The sequence below is a fragment of the Pan paniscus genome, chromosome 6 (genome assembly GCF_029289425.2).
Source record: "Pan paniscus chromosome 6, NHGRI_mPanPan1-v2.0_pri, whole genome shotgun sequence".
In the NCBI taxonomy this organism is placed as follows: domain Eukaryota; kingdom Metazoa; phylum Chordata; class Mammalia; order Primates; family Hominidae; genus Pan; species Pan paniscus.
Genome location: NC_073255.2, coordinates 115,555,379 through 115,570,915, shown reverse-complemented (window position 1 = coordinate 115,570,915; position 15,537 = coordinate 115,555,379). Strand labels below are relative to the sequence as shown.

The window sequence follows — 15,537 nt, the reverse complement described above, 5'->3', positions numbered from 1 at the left end:
CAATACTTCACATGCTCTATGCAATCAGAAAATGATTCCAAGGACACTTATCTATCAAAATGCACAAGCCTCCCTCTCAATGCTTGGTATTTATTCCTGACGCATGTGCTTCTATCAGACAGAGAGAGTGTTATAGGTATTAGCAATTCACAGGCACTTCTTAGAAATGCTGGAAAGGAGTTCTTATTTTTGCTGTGAGGGTGTTGCCCTATTATCAACACCTCATCTTTCTGTATCATCTTCCGACAATCTTTGTGAGAATTTGATTTGCTATCTTAATTCTAGTGAGACTCAGGCACTGAAGCATTTATACCTGGGCTCTGAGCAGGGCTGAAATGGTAGTGAGCTGATGTTTTACTCAACAAGAAAATAATCAGTGAAATATATCTTTGAAATAGATTATTATCCTATTTGTAAAAAGGAATTAAAAGCATATAAAACCAGAACTTAGCCTTTACTCTTTGGAATGCAAAATGCAATTGTGTTCTTCATAAATGATCTCATGACAAGTGATTTAGCAAAAAAAGTGCATGACAGAGAGAGAAACTGCATTTTAGACAAAACCGCTTTGAACCTATTTCACCTATTAAAGGAAAGATTGCTAATTGGACATAAATGTTAATAAAAGACGTGACAAAAATCTTCAAGATATTTTTTCTTTTATTTAAAATGTTAGCTATCACAACACATCATACAATGAAATAAAGACATTAGAATCACATTGAAACTTTTAAAAACATCTCTATATAGTCACAAAACATGAAACATGCTTCAGAGATACAAATACAGTGTAATACCAAAATCTCAGTACATTTTCACCATGAAAACAAATAGGAAAAGCACAAGACTGTCAGGAGTTTCCTTCCTTTTCTGCAGTAGCTGACACAACTGCTTCAAAGCAATGATTTTTTTTCTTTAGGGACTGTATCATTGACAGGTTTTACAATTTCATTTAACACTGTGCTTTGTTGAGAAATAACCACTTATTTCTATTTTAAGGGAGTCATCATATTGGAATTAAAACACATGTTTACAATACATATTGGCACAATATGAAAAATAAACACTTTTTGAATTTTCAACCCCAAACAATTGTTATTAAATAAATAATTATTCCTCATAGTGCATGTCTTAATTTACCTTTCATTGCCCATTGACACAAATGAAGCTGAATAAATAATGTTAGGTAGTTTATTAACGTCTTCTTTCATAATTCTGCATTGCACTCCTTTCATAAGCCTCTGAAAACAAAGAAGAGATAAAGTGTTTTTTAAGTGAATTCACTGAGGGAGTTACACAACTAAAGTTCAGGGCATATAGTAATTTATTTTAAACTCATAATGACATTTTCCCTCTACAGAAGTATTTCTAAGAATGTTATCTGCACATCTTCCAATCCCGCCTCAGTCTCTATCCTGATTGGAAATGATCTAACCACAGAACTCGGTTTCATTCATCATTTGTCATATACTTGGTGCCCCCAAAGCATATTTCCACAATATATTGCAGTGTTGATTCTCAGCAGCTTTCTCAAGCAGTGGCAGATACCCATAGTGAATTCTAGAAAGGACAATGCCTAAAATAACCAGGAATACTAGTAGGATAAAAACCAAATGTGGGACTTTTATTCTAGCAGAGACCCTGGGCCAAATCTAGAATACCATTTGTTCTTGTAAACAGGTTTATAGGAATACAGACACACTCATTCATTTACATATTGTCTATGGCTGCTTTGGCCTAAAATAACAGATTTGGGTAGTTGCAACAGAGATTACATGGCTCACAAAGCCTAAAATATTTATAATCTGTTTCTTTTCAGGAAAAGTTTGCTGATCTTTGCTCAAGGGGCATCTAATTGTGTAGGGGTCTCTTCCTACCTTGTGGATACCTCCCAGTGATGGACTGCCCTCAAGACTAAAAACAGCCCATTTACCATAGGTAAGTCAGTTGAGCCATCTAAATACCATACTGTTTAACTTTTCACTAGCACCTTAATGGCCTGTGAAGGATTAATTATTGCTTCCAAAGGTATTTAACATATAGCTAGCAAGTAATTTAAATACATTGATTATCTGGACAAAAAAATGCCAAAATTGTATATTATATTATATTATATTTATTATATATAATTTCAAAGGGATCTGTAACCACAAAGGGGTAAAAATCAGACTGTTGCAATAAAAGTATTTTGGGATATTTTTCATCCTTAACGAATACCTTATAGACTTAGACGTATGGTATAGACTATGCTTTTTGAAATTCAGTATGGCCTGTATAAAATACTGAATGTAAACAGAAAGAGTAGAAAGATCTGTGAAGGATCTGTAGGAATAATAAGTGCTACTCTAAACAGTTTCCTCAGTGAGAAGATTTGCTGACAGAGAAGGCAGGTAAAGGCACCAGTGTTATCACTTCCCTCTTTTAATACTGGTCTTAAACACCCAACTATCCTTTAAGTGCGGTTAACAATAAGCTGCATATTTTACATCAATTAAGTATGCACTTGTGAGGCAGAACAGTCTGAGCCAACACTGGACAGGCGTGAGGGAAGGAAACAGTTTATTTCTCATTCTGGTTTGATTATATTAGGAACAGGATGAATGGCCCAAGTTCAGTCTCTGACAAGCTTTAGGTAACATGACTCTATTCCTCAGAGAAATTAGATGAAAGCTAATGTAAACCAACTAAAGACAGACAGTGATTTAGCTGGAACATAATGTCCTCTTACATGGAAGCAGAGTTTCTTACCTGGTCTTTGAACCCTCTGAAGCCTGATATAAATTTTTGAGTGTATGAGCTGATGAGGTTTTCTCTGGGAAAGGGCATCTATCTAGATTTATCAGATTGTCAAAGGGGTCCCTGACCATGAGTGGGTAAAGATCAGAGGGCTATAGATTAAGGCTATGATAACCTTGCCTCAATGAGGTACATAAAAAGATCCCTGATTGACTGTGGATCATATCACATTTTTTTCCATATTTCACCTATTTCTATTTCCTTAACTAAAATGGAGGAACAAGGATTTAGTTATAAATTGATCCTGATTCACTACAGTGATTTTTATCACTACTTATAATTATGTTATTATTTTAAGTACATTTAATTGTATTTAATCTGTTCTAACTTGTACAATATCTACATTTGTAAAGTTAAGCATGTTCTGAAACCTATATCAATTCTGGAAGTGGAAAGTTGATGACTAATATGATTATCAAGAAAACTACAATTAAGTGAGGACTAGTATGTATTGATACAAATAAAAGCCATTGTGGTTTAAATTTATACTTCATTTCCAAAAGTGGGAAGATAATACATATTAATAAAACAATTACAAGTTTTTCATTAAGGCACATTGATAATTTCTTACACTTTTACACTTCGGCAGCCCAAAATGACTGGTGAGAAGATGCAAAGGTAGTGTCTAAATAGAAAGTGGGGACCCAATAAGAACACTAGGAAGTCCTGTGGACTTCACCAAGAACTTCAAATTCCAGATTTATTGGAAATTTTGTATCAAAAGGTCAATTATGAAACACTTAGAACTTTTCAATTATATGAATATATTCTCTGGCTTCTGCTGTAGCCCAGATTGTGTTAACTTTTTTTTTCTATTGCGGGTTTTGATTTTTGCCCCACAGAAAGTGGTTTTATTTAATGTACCCAAGTCTTACATTTCACAATAAAGAAAAAAATCTCCATTAAAAAACACTAGGATAATTATTTTTCTTAGGATCCAGATAATTAAGGATTAAGCCAGCACATCTTATAGATTGTCTAGAAACTGGAAATATTCTAAATGGGTAAGACAGCTGCTGATTACTTTCTAATTAATAACGTATTTAGTATTTTAATTCTATTTTCACTGAAGGCAAAATAGAATTTGAATAGCTTTTCCAAGAAGCCCTAGAGGTAAGAGCTATAAGGTCTTAACAAAAAGTGAGCTTCTATTAAAATGATCTAGGGGTTATTTACCTTGAAATCAGTGTGATGAATGAGTTAACTAATAATGGTTTTCAGATATATGTACGTGGTATTTACAAAGAAGGTGGAAATTGAAGAGAAGGAAACCTGCAGCCTTTATATCATATGAAAAAGTTGTTCAGAATTAAAATGAGAATTGTGGCATCCTTTCTCTCTAAGGAGTTTATTATAGCCAGAACCAATTTATAACACTCAAGGATATTTAATTGTGTTCCTTTTTGAAAGTACTGGAATAAACCGTATCACTTTTGTCCTCTCCAACATCCATCAGGATGTTTAGATTTTGAATTTCTACAACTTCATAAAAAGTGATTAATTTGCATAAAGAATTTGTTTTGTGAATTTATTTTTGTATTGGAAGATCGCCAAATGTAATGTCTTGTAAAACTTTCAAATTACTTTGATAACAAGTGAAAATCACCCTCATTCTTCCCGGCACTCCCCACTCCCCCTTAGTTCAGTAAGGTTAAACAAGGCTTATTTAACAGATCTACAGGAAAGAATATAGCACTAACCCAAAGATTCAGGTTGGTAATGATTCAATGGGGCAGACACTGGTAAGAATGGTGATTGGAGAGAAATAGACAGATACTGTGGTAATATTAGCTTAACCAGCTATAAATCCATTTGTGGTTACAAGTACAACAATTAAATTTTTCCACCATAATACTCATTTTTATATCTACCATTCCTTTTTAATATTTTAAAACTATGTCTTAGAAAAAAATAGAAATAGATTTGAGATACTGTCTATTTTCAGTCATAATTTCATACATACCAGAATTTAAAGCTCTTTTGCCCATTAGTCCAACAAAGGAATCTGTTTTATGTCCTGGAAAAATACATTTAGGGGTATTTTAATATGTATATCTTTGAGGAAACAAACTATTATAACCAGAACAAAGCAAGCTTCTGAATATATGTCTGTATAATAAATATCTATCTACTTCAAGTTTTGGTGAGACTGAAGAAATAAAGATTCCTTAAAAGTTTTATAAATTACACTAAAACAATACAATGAAACCACTTTTCTTAATTCTATATTTAATATTAGCAAGCACTCTTTATTCATATATTTTATCTGTTATGTAAGGGTCTAAAATATTTTATATAAAATATTGTTATTTGAGCTAGGTTTGATTTTTTAGGAAGTCAATTTCACATTTGTGTGAGAGTGAAATATCCAAGCATAATTCCTTGTGTTATTAATAAGTTGTACTTCTCAGCAAGTAGACCTTAATTAAACCAGATTCCTTTCCTTGATGATTATAATCTTCTAAAAGGTCACTGTTTTTATTTTATTGGATATTAAAAGATACTCCTTTCAGAAAAGTTTATTAGTTTTCACATGAACAGAGTACATTTTTTATTACATAGAATTTTTATATATAATTCTCTTCAAAGTCAAATCCTTAGAAAGTAAATATGAATACTATTTATTTTTCAAAGATGAACTCTTTGGAAAGGTTACTATTTTAATGCTAGTGAGAGAATTTCTCTTGGTTTTTATTTTAATAGTTGAGAATAGAGCTGCTACGTTAGTTAATGTGGCCTGCTCTGCCACCCAATGAACCAAATCCATGACAGGGTACAATAGGTGAGTGGACAATATGATGAAGATAGACCCTTTCCACTTCTTGTCAACTCTGGTTCCATTAACTGAGAAACAAATTTAATGACCTTCACATACCACAATTTTGCCATCTTTGCTGCCCTAAGAAATGTTTTACTGATTGAGTTTTCCCATTCAATTAGGGGATTAAAAAACTGCATCTCTACCCATCTTCATTTTTAGTATGGATTCTCTACTCATATTCACTCACTCATTCCATTTAATTGGCTGCTGGATGACCCTAATAAATGACATCATTATTGGACCAAGCATACTAAAATGAGTTAGGAGATGCCTATAAATGCTTGTGGGGGTTTCGTGTTTGTTTGTTTGTTTGTTTACAGTGAAAGTAAGCTTAGGGGGTGGGTGGGTGGGAAGAAATCTGTATGGTAGATTTCTAATCCTAGGATTGAAATTCTTATCTAAAACTAACAATTGAAGGGACTTAAAAGACATTTTTTTCTTTTTTAATATAATGCATCTCTTTGCTAAGTACAATATGTCTAAACAACCATATTCTGGATGTAATATGAATCTCCCCCATTCTTATATTGTCTTCATTAAACATATTAAGCCCTAGAGTCATGACAGAAAATAAGGTAAGATAAATAAAGTGAAATTCAATATAATTTTACATTTAAATTTGATAAATGTCAAAATAATTTTGAACTTACTTTTGTGAGAGATCTGGCCATGTCCTAGAAGAAAGATAAAATTAGCAAACACATATAGATTTGCTTTTAAAGATGCTACATTATATCTTTTATAAAATAATTTGATTCTCAAAATATGTAACATTTTCTATCTATATATTATCCTGAGGAATAAAGCAGAACCATAAATGCTAAACAAATTATTAATCATAAAAACTAAATATTTAAACAAACAAATGGAATTTTTATTAAGTGCCTTCTATGGGATTCAAACCTAGGACTATGAGACTTCTGAGGCCTCTTATTAACTATAAGACTGTAACACATCCCACCTTCAAGGCTGGCCACCCACTGAGAGAGAGAGAGAAAGAGAGACTGAGAGAGAGTGACAGAGAGAGAGAGACAGAGAGAGTGACAGAGAGAGAGAGAAACCGAGAGAGAGTGCGCAAATCCATCTCTTTATTAAACAGGCATGACCCAGATCTTGTATTTCAGCCCATAAAAGATTTTATTTCACTTTCCTACATGTGCTTTCACAATAGTAAAATAAAGATTTATAGGAATGTTTACCATAAAGAGCCTTTAACAGGGCCACTTGTTTTTCAATTGAGGAATCTGACAAGAGACGAATTGTCATTAACTACATGTTCCACTGACCGTGCGATGAATTCAAGGAAACGATATTTCTATCCCAAGACAAATCTACTCTCACCTCAGGGAATGCTATAAAATCCTCTTCCACATGCACTTGGATCATCCGCAGTACTACCCCTGGAGGCCCGTGCCTTCCCTTTGTCAGTTTGGATCTTTAGTCAAGGGAGCGCTTCACTCGAATACAGTGAGGCATGCGAACCAGATCTTTCCCTCCCCCCGCGGGCCCGTGCGTGCCTTAGTGCGGTGTGGGCCAATGTCGCGCCTGGGGAATTACACCCCTCTTGGAGTGGAAATCTCTATTCAGAGCGAGAGACCCTGGGGTACTCCAGGAAGGAGTGAGCAGACAGGGCGGGCTGCCCAAGACATCTAGGGACGGTCGCCTATCTCACCAGCATCCCGTTTGCCCATTAATCCAAAGAACTGCTGAGGCTTGGGTCTCCGGGCGATTCTCTGCAGAAGATGCTCAAAGGGCTCCGGCAGTTCCTCCTGGGGGACAAAAGCACGGACAAAGGGCGTGTAAGGCAACCAGAGCGAGGCACCCAGCAACCCGAGCCCTTCCCCCCGCTGTACTCCGGCCCCGAGGCGTGGGGAGGCAGCCTTCCCCACGCTCGGGCTGAGCGGGGTCCCTCCCGAGGCGCTGCCTCTCTGCGCCCCTCCCCGCCGAACTCGCGTCCCGCCCCCCGCAAGCCTGCCAGGGCGAGTTAGCAGCTGGCTCGGCGTCTTCAAGCTTCGAGCGCTTTCCGCTCTTTCCTCCCAGCCCGGGGACCTTCCCTCATCTGCTGCGCCGCCACCTGACTTTGTCTTGTCTCGGTGCCGGCTTTGTAGAGTCCTCACCGCCCTAAATGCACACAGGTGTGTGGGATCTGGGGCTGGGGCTCCGGTGGGGAAGGGTGACAACGCTTTACAGACGACTTTCACCGTTTTTCCGAGGCGCGCTCCCCAGCGCCTGTAGCCTACGAGTTTCTAAAGGGAAACTTCAAGCTACATCCTCAGGTCCGCAAAACAAACGTGAAGGCAGGAAATTAACTTCCCTCCAGCCTCCGGCCCTCCAATCCCCCTGCAGCTCGCGCGTGTGCCCGCTGCTGCCCGCGACCAAGGCGCCCTCCTCTGCCCGTGCCCAGACGCTAGGGCAGTGCAGCTGGACCCGAGCCCCCGAAATCCCAGGTCCTGGGGGATGAAATCTTACGAGATTTCCCGCCTTGTGAGGATCTCGGGCTCATCCGGGAGGGCATCCCTACTGCAGGGAGTTCCTGGGCCGGACGGTGCAGCCCTCGGGAAGAAACTTGAATCGTGGGCACAAAATCCCGTGGGGAACCCGGCAAATAGTGCCCCTTTCCATCCTCTCGCACGCAACCGCTGCCTCTTTCCGTGGTGGCGGTGCCTGCCACGTTAACTAGGGTGCTGTTGCGTGGGAAGGTGACAGCTCCCGAGCCCAGGAAGAAGGGTGCGGGCCGTCCTGGGAAGGGGCCTCACCTTGATCTGGTCGCTGTCGGACCAGTCGGACCAGTAATTCAGATCATCATTGGCTCCTATTTCTTCTGCAAACAGCTGAGTGGAGACAAGAAAAAAGACTGCCAAGGCCACGAGGATTTTCATGTTGGATTTCTGGGAAGGGGTAGGGGAGAAGACACCAAAGAGAGAAATATGTATCTATTAGGGGTGGTTATCCAAGAGTTAAAGCAACAGAATTTTCTGCCCCACAACGGATGAACCAAGATCAAAAACATAAGGACTAAAGTCTCACCTGTACCGGTTAGGCGAGAGAATCGCGTCCCAAAGATTCTCCAACCCTCTTCTCCCTGAATCCCAACTCCCCCAGCCCCCTAACCCACCAACCCACACCTTCAAACCAGGAAACTCTGCAGGTGGAAGACAAAGAGGGGCGTTGGCGTTTGGGAAGCCAGTCTCCCCACTGTCCCTCGCCGCAGCGGCGCCCCCAGCGCGGCCACCTCGGACAGATGCGGGGCGGGGTGACCCGGGCAGCCGCGGCCACCACCGCGCGGGCACTTACTGCGACGGACAGTCCCGGGGGTGCTGAGTTTCTCTGGTTCCTCCGAGCGCACGCTGGTCGCTCCGCACTCTCGGTAGCTGCCGCCGGGAAGGAGGTCCGAGCGCGCTCTTTCGCCTGCTCAGTGCCTTGCGGTATTTATCCCAGCCTCCTTGAGCCTCCAGACCCACGTGACATTCTCCCCACGCGACTTTCTGCTCAATATTTAATTAGCCGCCTCCTCTCCTTTCGCTTGCGTGATTGAGAGTTTCCGAGACGGTAACTCGTCGATGCCCATAACATCTGGACCCAATTGGGTTCTAAATGACGCAATTTTAGGAAAATCGAGGTCTCGCCATCCAATCCGGAGCGGCCTGCTTCCGTCTGCAGATCTGACGCCCCCTCCCCTCTCCTTCGAAACTGGGTTTCATGACACCTGATATTACTCATCAAATTTGAGCAAAGTGACTCATTCCTTGGACTTCGGTAACTTTTCCGTCCCTCGAGACGTCAGGATAAGTTGCACTTTTGAGGATGGCCAAATAACTGTAGGCATTCAGACATTTCGTCGGAAATCAGGCTAAAAAAAGAGGACTACACTTGAGGGGAGATGCGGGGAAGCATTATTTTCCCTTCTATTTCTAGCTTAATAGTATTTAAGTGTTTCTGAGACACAGCATCTTTCTATAACCAGAACATCCCTCTTCTAAATCAAAGCGAATACTGGCTTTTCCTTAGCATAACAAAAGGATGTTTAGTCCCATAGTATTTTAGAAGATGGAAGCAGATTTATTTTACATTTTGGAGAAAGGGGAATTTAAACATGACATTGTGGGTCAGACTTAGGATTTCTTTTGTTTCAAGCCGGGTAACTCCTCTTCCTTGCCACATCCAGGAGCAGGGGTTGAACAGGACGTTTTTTGCTTCTCTCCTACACTTTCTTGCTGAAGACTAGGAAACCAGCAACATAGTGTGTAGGATCCTCACCCTTGTCACTAAAGGGCTCTGTAAATCATGTTTCTCCTTTCTATGAAAGTAAGTGTAGTGAAGATGCTAATGGGACAGTCATTAACAGCACAAAATATTAGACAAATAGCATTTGTACAGAAACCACACCTTTCCATGAGCCCTTGGTTGCCTGGCAGACACATTTCTTTGATCTCCAAATGAATTAAAAGATGTGACATCTTTGGTGGAGTACTTTTCTCCCCTTTACATATGAAGTATTATATTTTTCAATTAATTATGATTTTTTAGTATATTGCATAAAAGAAATAAATTTTTGCAACTCAAACCAGAAGTATTTTTTTCTCTATGTTGTTCTTAAATAATCCTGAATTTGGAAATTCTCATGCATCTCTGATTTCTTTTGGCCTTAGCCTCACAATGTGAGCATTTTATTTTCCGTTTTCAGAACTTTTATATGGAAAATTATAAGCATATCCAAAAGTAGAGAGAAACATCCACTTCCAAGTTTCATCTACAACCCTTCCAGTTTCCTCTGCACTGAGATTATTTTGAGAAAAATCCCAGACATTTAATCATTTCAACTGTAAATATTTCAGCATGTCTGTATAAAGGTAGGAATTAAAAATAAAAACATATCCACGCCATTATCCCACCTAAAACAACATAAAATAATACCTTACATTAAATATCCAGTTAGCATTCAAATATTTCTCATTGCTTCCTAATTCCGGCCCACACAGTTTACTAGTTGAAATCAGAATTATAATGAAGTCCATACATTACAATTGGTTCTGTTAGTTCAGGCTGCTGTAAGAAAGTACCATGGTCTGGGTGACATAAACAACAGAAATTTATTTCTCACAGTTTCGAAGGTTGGAAGTCTGAGATCGTGGTGTCAGCATGGTCTGGTTCTGTTTAAGGCCCTCTTCCAGGTTACAGACTGTCATATTGTCTCCTTGTTACATCCTCACATGGCAGGAAAGAATGAGAGAGCTCTTCAAAGTCCCTTTTATCGGGGCACTGATCTCATTCATAAGAGCTGCACCATCATGATCTAATTATCTTCCAAAGACCCCACTTCCTAATACCATAACCTTAGGGGTTACGATTTCAACACATGCATTTTGGAGGGACACGAACATTCCTTCTACTGCATGTTTCTTAAATCTCCCTGAATCTGTAATTCGCTCTCTCTTTCTCTCTCTATTGTAGTTTATTGATAAGACAGGTCAGGAGAGTGTACCGCATTCTGGAGTTTGCTGATTGCCTTTTAACTTGTTTCTCTGTTTCGATTATTTCCTGTTAATTGGTAGTTGTATCTAGAAGTTTGATCCTCTGTACATTTTTTTCTTTTTCCTTTTCTTTTTCTTTTTTTTTTTTTTGAGAGACTACTTCACATGTGTTGTGTTGTTCTGGTAGGAAGCACATGATATGTGGTTGTTTCTCCTTTTGAGTTGTTAGCAGCCATTGACTATCATTTTCTAGATCTATTAATTCATTAGTATTTTCAAAACCGTGCTATGTTGATTTTATCATTCATTATTTGTCTGGTAGGCAGACTTGTTTCTTTCATGTTTCTCAGCAACTAGTTATTCTAAAGCATTATTAATATAGGAAAGATGGGATAAATGCTTGATTATGTCTCTCTACCAATTTTGAAAATAATGAATTGGTAAATTAACACCTTTTAATAAGACCCACTTTAAAAAATTAGGATTATTATGACTTCATGGATTTAAACACATTTGACATACAGTCATCGCTCAGTATGCATAGGGGATTGGCTGTAGGACCTCCTGTAGGTATCAAAACCTGTGGATGCTCAAGTCCCTGATGCAAAATGGTGTGGTATTTGAATATAACCTATGCACATCATCTCATATATTTTAAATAATCTCTAGATTACTTATGATACTTAATATAATATAAAGGCAGTGTAAATAGTTGTTATACTGTATTGTGTGGGGAATAACACAAAGGGAAAAAGTCTGTATGTGTTTAGCACAGATGCATTTTTTTCTAAATATTTATGACCTACGTTTGGTTAAATCTATAGATGCAGAACCCATGGATACAGGGGGCCAACTATATTTCAATCCATGGCAGGCATTCTTCTAATTGAAGTTCAGACCTATTCTTGGCCCGCAGGTGACTCTTCAAAGTGACTCCTGAGACTTTATGCCAATAGGCTTTGATGGCTTTTTCTTGTTTTTGGTATGACAAAATGTTTCGGGTCAAAGTTATATACGTTTTGCTTCTGACCCGAAATCTGCCTTTAAGGGGCCCTAATTTTAGAATTGAAAATGACCATTAGAGATCATAAACTGGGCTTTATTTTTACACGTTGTTAGTGAGTTCTTCATTGCTTCAAGACCCTTTCAGCGGACAGAGCTGAGAACAATGTGTGTGTGTCTCTGTGTGTGTGTGTGTGTGTATCTATAATCATGAACGTATACCGACTTTCTTTTCAAATCAGGATCTCATAGAGTTTTTAATTAACCTACTCTATTTTGCATCTCTTTTTCCATACCCCAAATGACATCAACATGATTATTCATTAGCTTTATCCCAATACATGGTGCCAATATGATCAACAATATCATTACTGGAAACAGATTAAGAGTTTTTGTTTGCAGTTTTGTTCTTTTTTAATCTTTAGGGCATATCACACCAGGTATGTTCGGTCATATTACTGTGTTATAAAGTCTCTTTACAAGTTCTTTGTATGGTTATGCTACCAACTCTTACACAGGTAGATTCATTTTCTCATTTTGCTCAAGTTATAGGGATCATTTTTTAAACGTAAGTTTAGAATTATGTAAAATACATGGTTCTAAACTCAAATATTAAAAACATTACGTGGCCGGGCGTGGTGGCTCACGCTTGTAATCCCAGCACTTTGGGAGGCCGGGGTGGGTGGATCACAAGGTGATGAGTTTGAGACCAGCCTGGCCAATACAGTGAAACCCCGTGTCTACTAAAAATACAAAAATTAGCTGGGCGTGATGGCGGGCACCTGTAATCCCAGCTACTTGGGAGGCTGAGGCAGGTTAATTGCTTGAACGCGAGAGGTGGAGGTTGCAGTGAGTCAAGATGCCACTGCACTCAGCCTGGGCAACAGAGCTAGAATCTGTCTCAAAAACAAACAAACAAACAAACAAACAAACAAAAAACATTATGTATTGAAAGAAGTGTACCTTCAGTCCCTATCTCTCTGCTCTCTTATGTCTAGTAACCATTTCTTTTTAGGTTTTTGGTTTAGCCTTATATTGCTATTGTTGTTATTTTAATATAAGAAACGATGTGATAATTTCCCCCTAAATCTTGTAAAATTCTATACCTGAAGTGGGACATTTTAGAAATTTTTTTAATTTCTCAGATACTAATGTGGTTTATGGTTTATGAGGTAACAAGACAGCTACTTTATAATATCTAAACTACTAGTTCTGTATAACCAGTTGTATAATTTTATTCAGATGCTGTATGTTGTAAATGTGCCATAGTACATAAAATAGAGGTTATTTCATAGAATTGAGTAATAAACAATAATGAGATAAAAGGTATATCCAACAATACATTTCCCACATTCCCCACATCATTCATTAATTGCTAACTTAGGGTTCCTACTAAGACATGCACGTTTTGCACACTTTCCCTTTGAACATTGTAGAGGTTGAGATATTTGCATTCTTTATTACCTGTTTTATTTCCTAGGATAAGTTTATGAAAAAATACATATTAATAAAGTACATATGTTTAATGCATGCTAAATTCATGATTAGTAGACTAGTGAACAAGTAATTCATTAATACCTCATTTTTTATGTTGCAAATTAAATTTGCAACATAAATTAAAACCTGGACAAAAGTAAAAAAAAAAATTACTATTGTCCATTTTCTCATCACTCAAAAGGAACCACTGTTAACATCTTGGTATACTCCTTATAATATTTACTTATTTATGTATAATTATTATTATTTTTCGAGACAGAGTCTTGCTCTGTCTTTCAGGTTGGAGTGCAGTGGCATGATCTCAGCTCACTGCAATCTGTGCCTCCAGGGTTCAAACAATTCTCCTCAGCCTCCCGAGTAGCTGGGATTACAGGCATCCACCAACATGCCTGGCAAATTTTTGTATTTTTAGTAGAGATGGGGCTTCACCATGTTGGCCAGGTTGGTCTAGAACTCCTGACTTCAAGTGATCCGCCCCTCTCGGCCTCCCAAAATGCTGGGATTACAGATGTGAGCCACCACGCCCAGCCTGCTTACAATTTTTAAAGGGAAAAAGTCACCTGATTGTTTTTATAAAAATATTTTATGCATTTCATACAATGTATGCATTGTACTTTGTATGCATTTTATACAATTAGAAGGATAGAGCAATAGACAAATAAAAGTTATGAAAATAGGATAAGACCCTAGTAAGTATTTTTAACAAAAGATAGTTATTTATATTTTATTTGATATCAGTAGAAGAAAAACAAAACTAAAGTGAAGAATGTTTGTTCACCACAGGATATTTTTTTCATAAAAGAACTGACTGGTGCTAAAAAAGCAGGGTTTATTCATTTGGGTATATGCCAAGAGGTTCATTGCAGCACTGTTGACAATAGCAAAGATATGGAATCAACCTAAATGGGCATCAATGACAGATCGGATAAAGAAAATGTAGCACATACACACCATGGAATACTATGTAGCCATAGAAAAGAACAAGATCATGTCTTTTGCAGGAATCTGGATGGAGCTGGAGGTCATTATCCTTAGCAAACTAATGCAGGAACAGAAAACCAAATACCACAGGTTCTCGTTTATAAGAGGGAGCTAAATGATACAAACTTATGAACACAAAGAAGGAAATAACAGACACTGGTGTCTGCTTGAGGGGGGAGGGTGGGAGGAGGGAGAGGAGCAGAAAACTACTGGGTACAGGGCTTAATATGTGGGTGATGAAATAATAGGTACAACAAACCACCGTGACACGTGTTTACCTGTGTAACAAACCTCCACATGTACTCTCAAACCTAAATAAAGTTAAAAAAAGCAAGGTTTAGAGATAAACATGAAGAGGCTAGTATTAATTTGTAACATTAAAAAATATATATTTATATAATATCAATTCCCTAATTTTGAAAGATGAGGATGTTAGCACTCTTAAATTTCTTCCCACTTTCCCTTTCCCCTATTTCCCAATTTTTGCAGTTACATAATTAGTTTACATTGTTCAAGTTTATAACATTCACATTCAGTATTGCTACCATACTTTTATTAGTTGTCTACTTTCACTGTATGTTTAAATACATTCCTTATTCATTACCAGTTCTTTTAATCTCACTTTGCCATTCTTAAATTTATTTTTAATCATCTTTTATTTGACTGGATGTCATTGTCAAGAAAATTTTTCTTCTCCAAGAAGAAATAATGTGTATTGCATTTCCTGAGTTCTTTCATGCTAGTGAATGTCTGTTAGTGGTTTCTATGCTCAAATGACATCTTGATTAATTATAATATTTTTAGATTAAATTTTCACAGAACTTTATGGACATTGCTTTATTGTCTTGTGGAATTGAGTGTTATTGATAATTCTGAAGTGATACAGTTTTTCCCTGCTTTTCTGTTTGAATATCTGAAGAATTTTTTCTTTATCCTTGACATTGAATAGTTCAGCTAAGAAATATTATT

The 15,537-nt window shown here is 37.9% G+C and overlaps 1 protein-coding gene across 4 annotated transcripts; it reads right to left on the bottom strand.

Annotated features, from left to right (window-relative positions):
• Window positions 1–642: 642 nt before the first annotated feature.
• TAC1 (tachykinin precursor 1) lies at window positions 643–9,195 on the bottom strand. Of its 4 annotated transcripts, XM_003809689.4 has the most exons (7): window positions 8,912–9,186; window positions 8,374–8,505; window positions 7,290–7,386; window positions 6,817–6,861; window positions 6,268–6,291; window positions 4,760–4,813; window positions 643–1,241 (listed from the first exon to the last, which is right to left on the bottom strand). In XM_003809689.4, exons 2-7 carry the CDS (start codon window positions 8,494–8,496, stop codon window positions 1,195–1,197), a joined length of 390 nt encoding a protein of 129 aa, XP_003809737.1. In that variant the 5' UTR covers window positions 8,497–8,505; window positions 8,912–9,186; the 3' UTR covers window positions 643–1,194. The 4 variants fall into 4 exon arrangements, with proteins under 4 accessions (XP_003809737.1, XP_003809738.1, XP_034820383.1 ...); XM_003809690.4 differs by lacking the exon at window positions 6,817–6,861 and having other exon boundaries at window positions 8,912–9,194; XM_034964492.3 differs by lacking the exon at window positions 4,760–4,813 and having other exon boundaries at window positions 8,912–9,193.
• Between the last annotated feature and the right edge of the window lie 6,342 nt (window positions 9,196–15,537).

Coding starts and splice junctions, on each gene's coding strand:
- TAC1 (XM_003809689.4), bottom strand. CDS start 8,496: ATGAAAATCCTCGTGGCCTTGGCAGTCTTTTTTCTTGTCTCCACTCAG. Junction 7,387..8,373: donor CCGACAGCGACCAGATCAAG/GTGAGGCCCCTT, acceptor TTTGTCCCCCAG/GAGGAACTGCCGGAGCCCTT. Junction 6,862..7,289: donor AATGGGCAAACGGGATGCTG/GTGAGATAGGCG, acceptor GTCTCTTGTCAG/ATTCCTCAATTGAAAAACAA.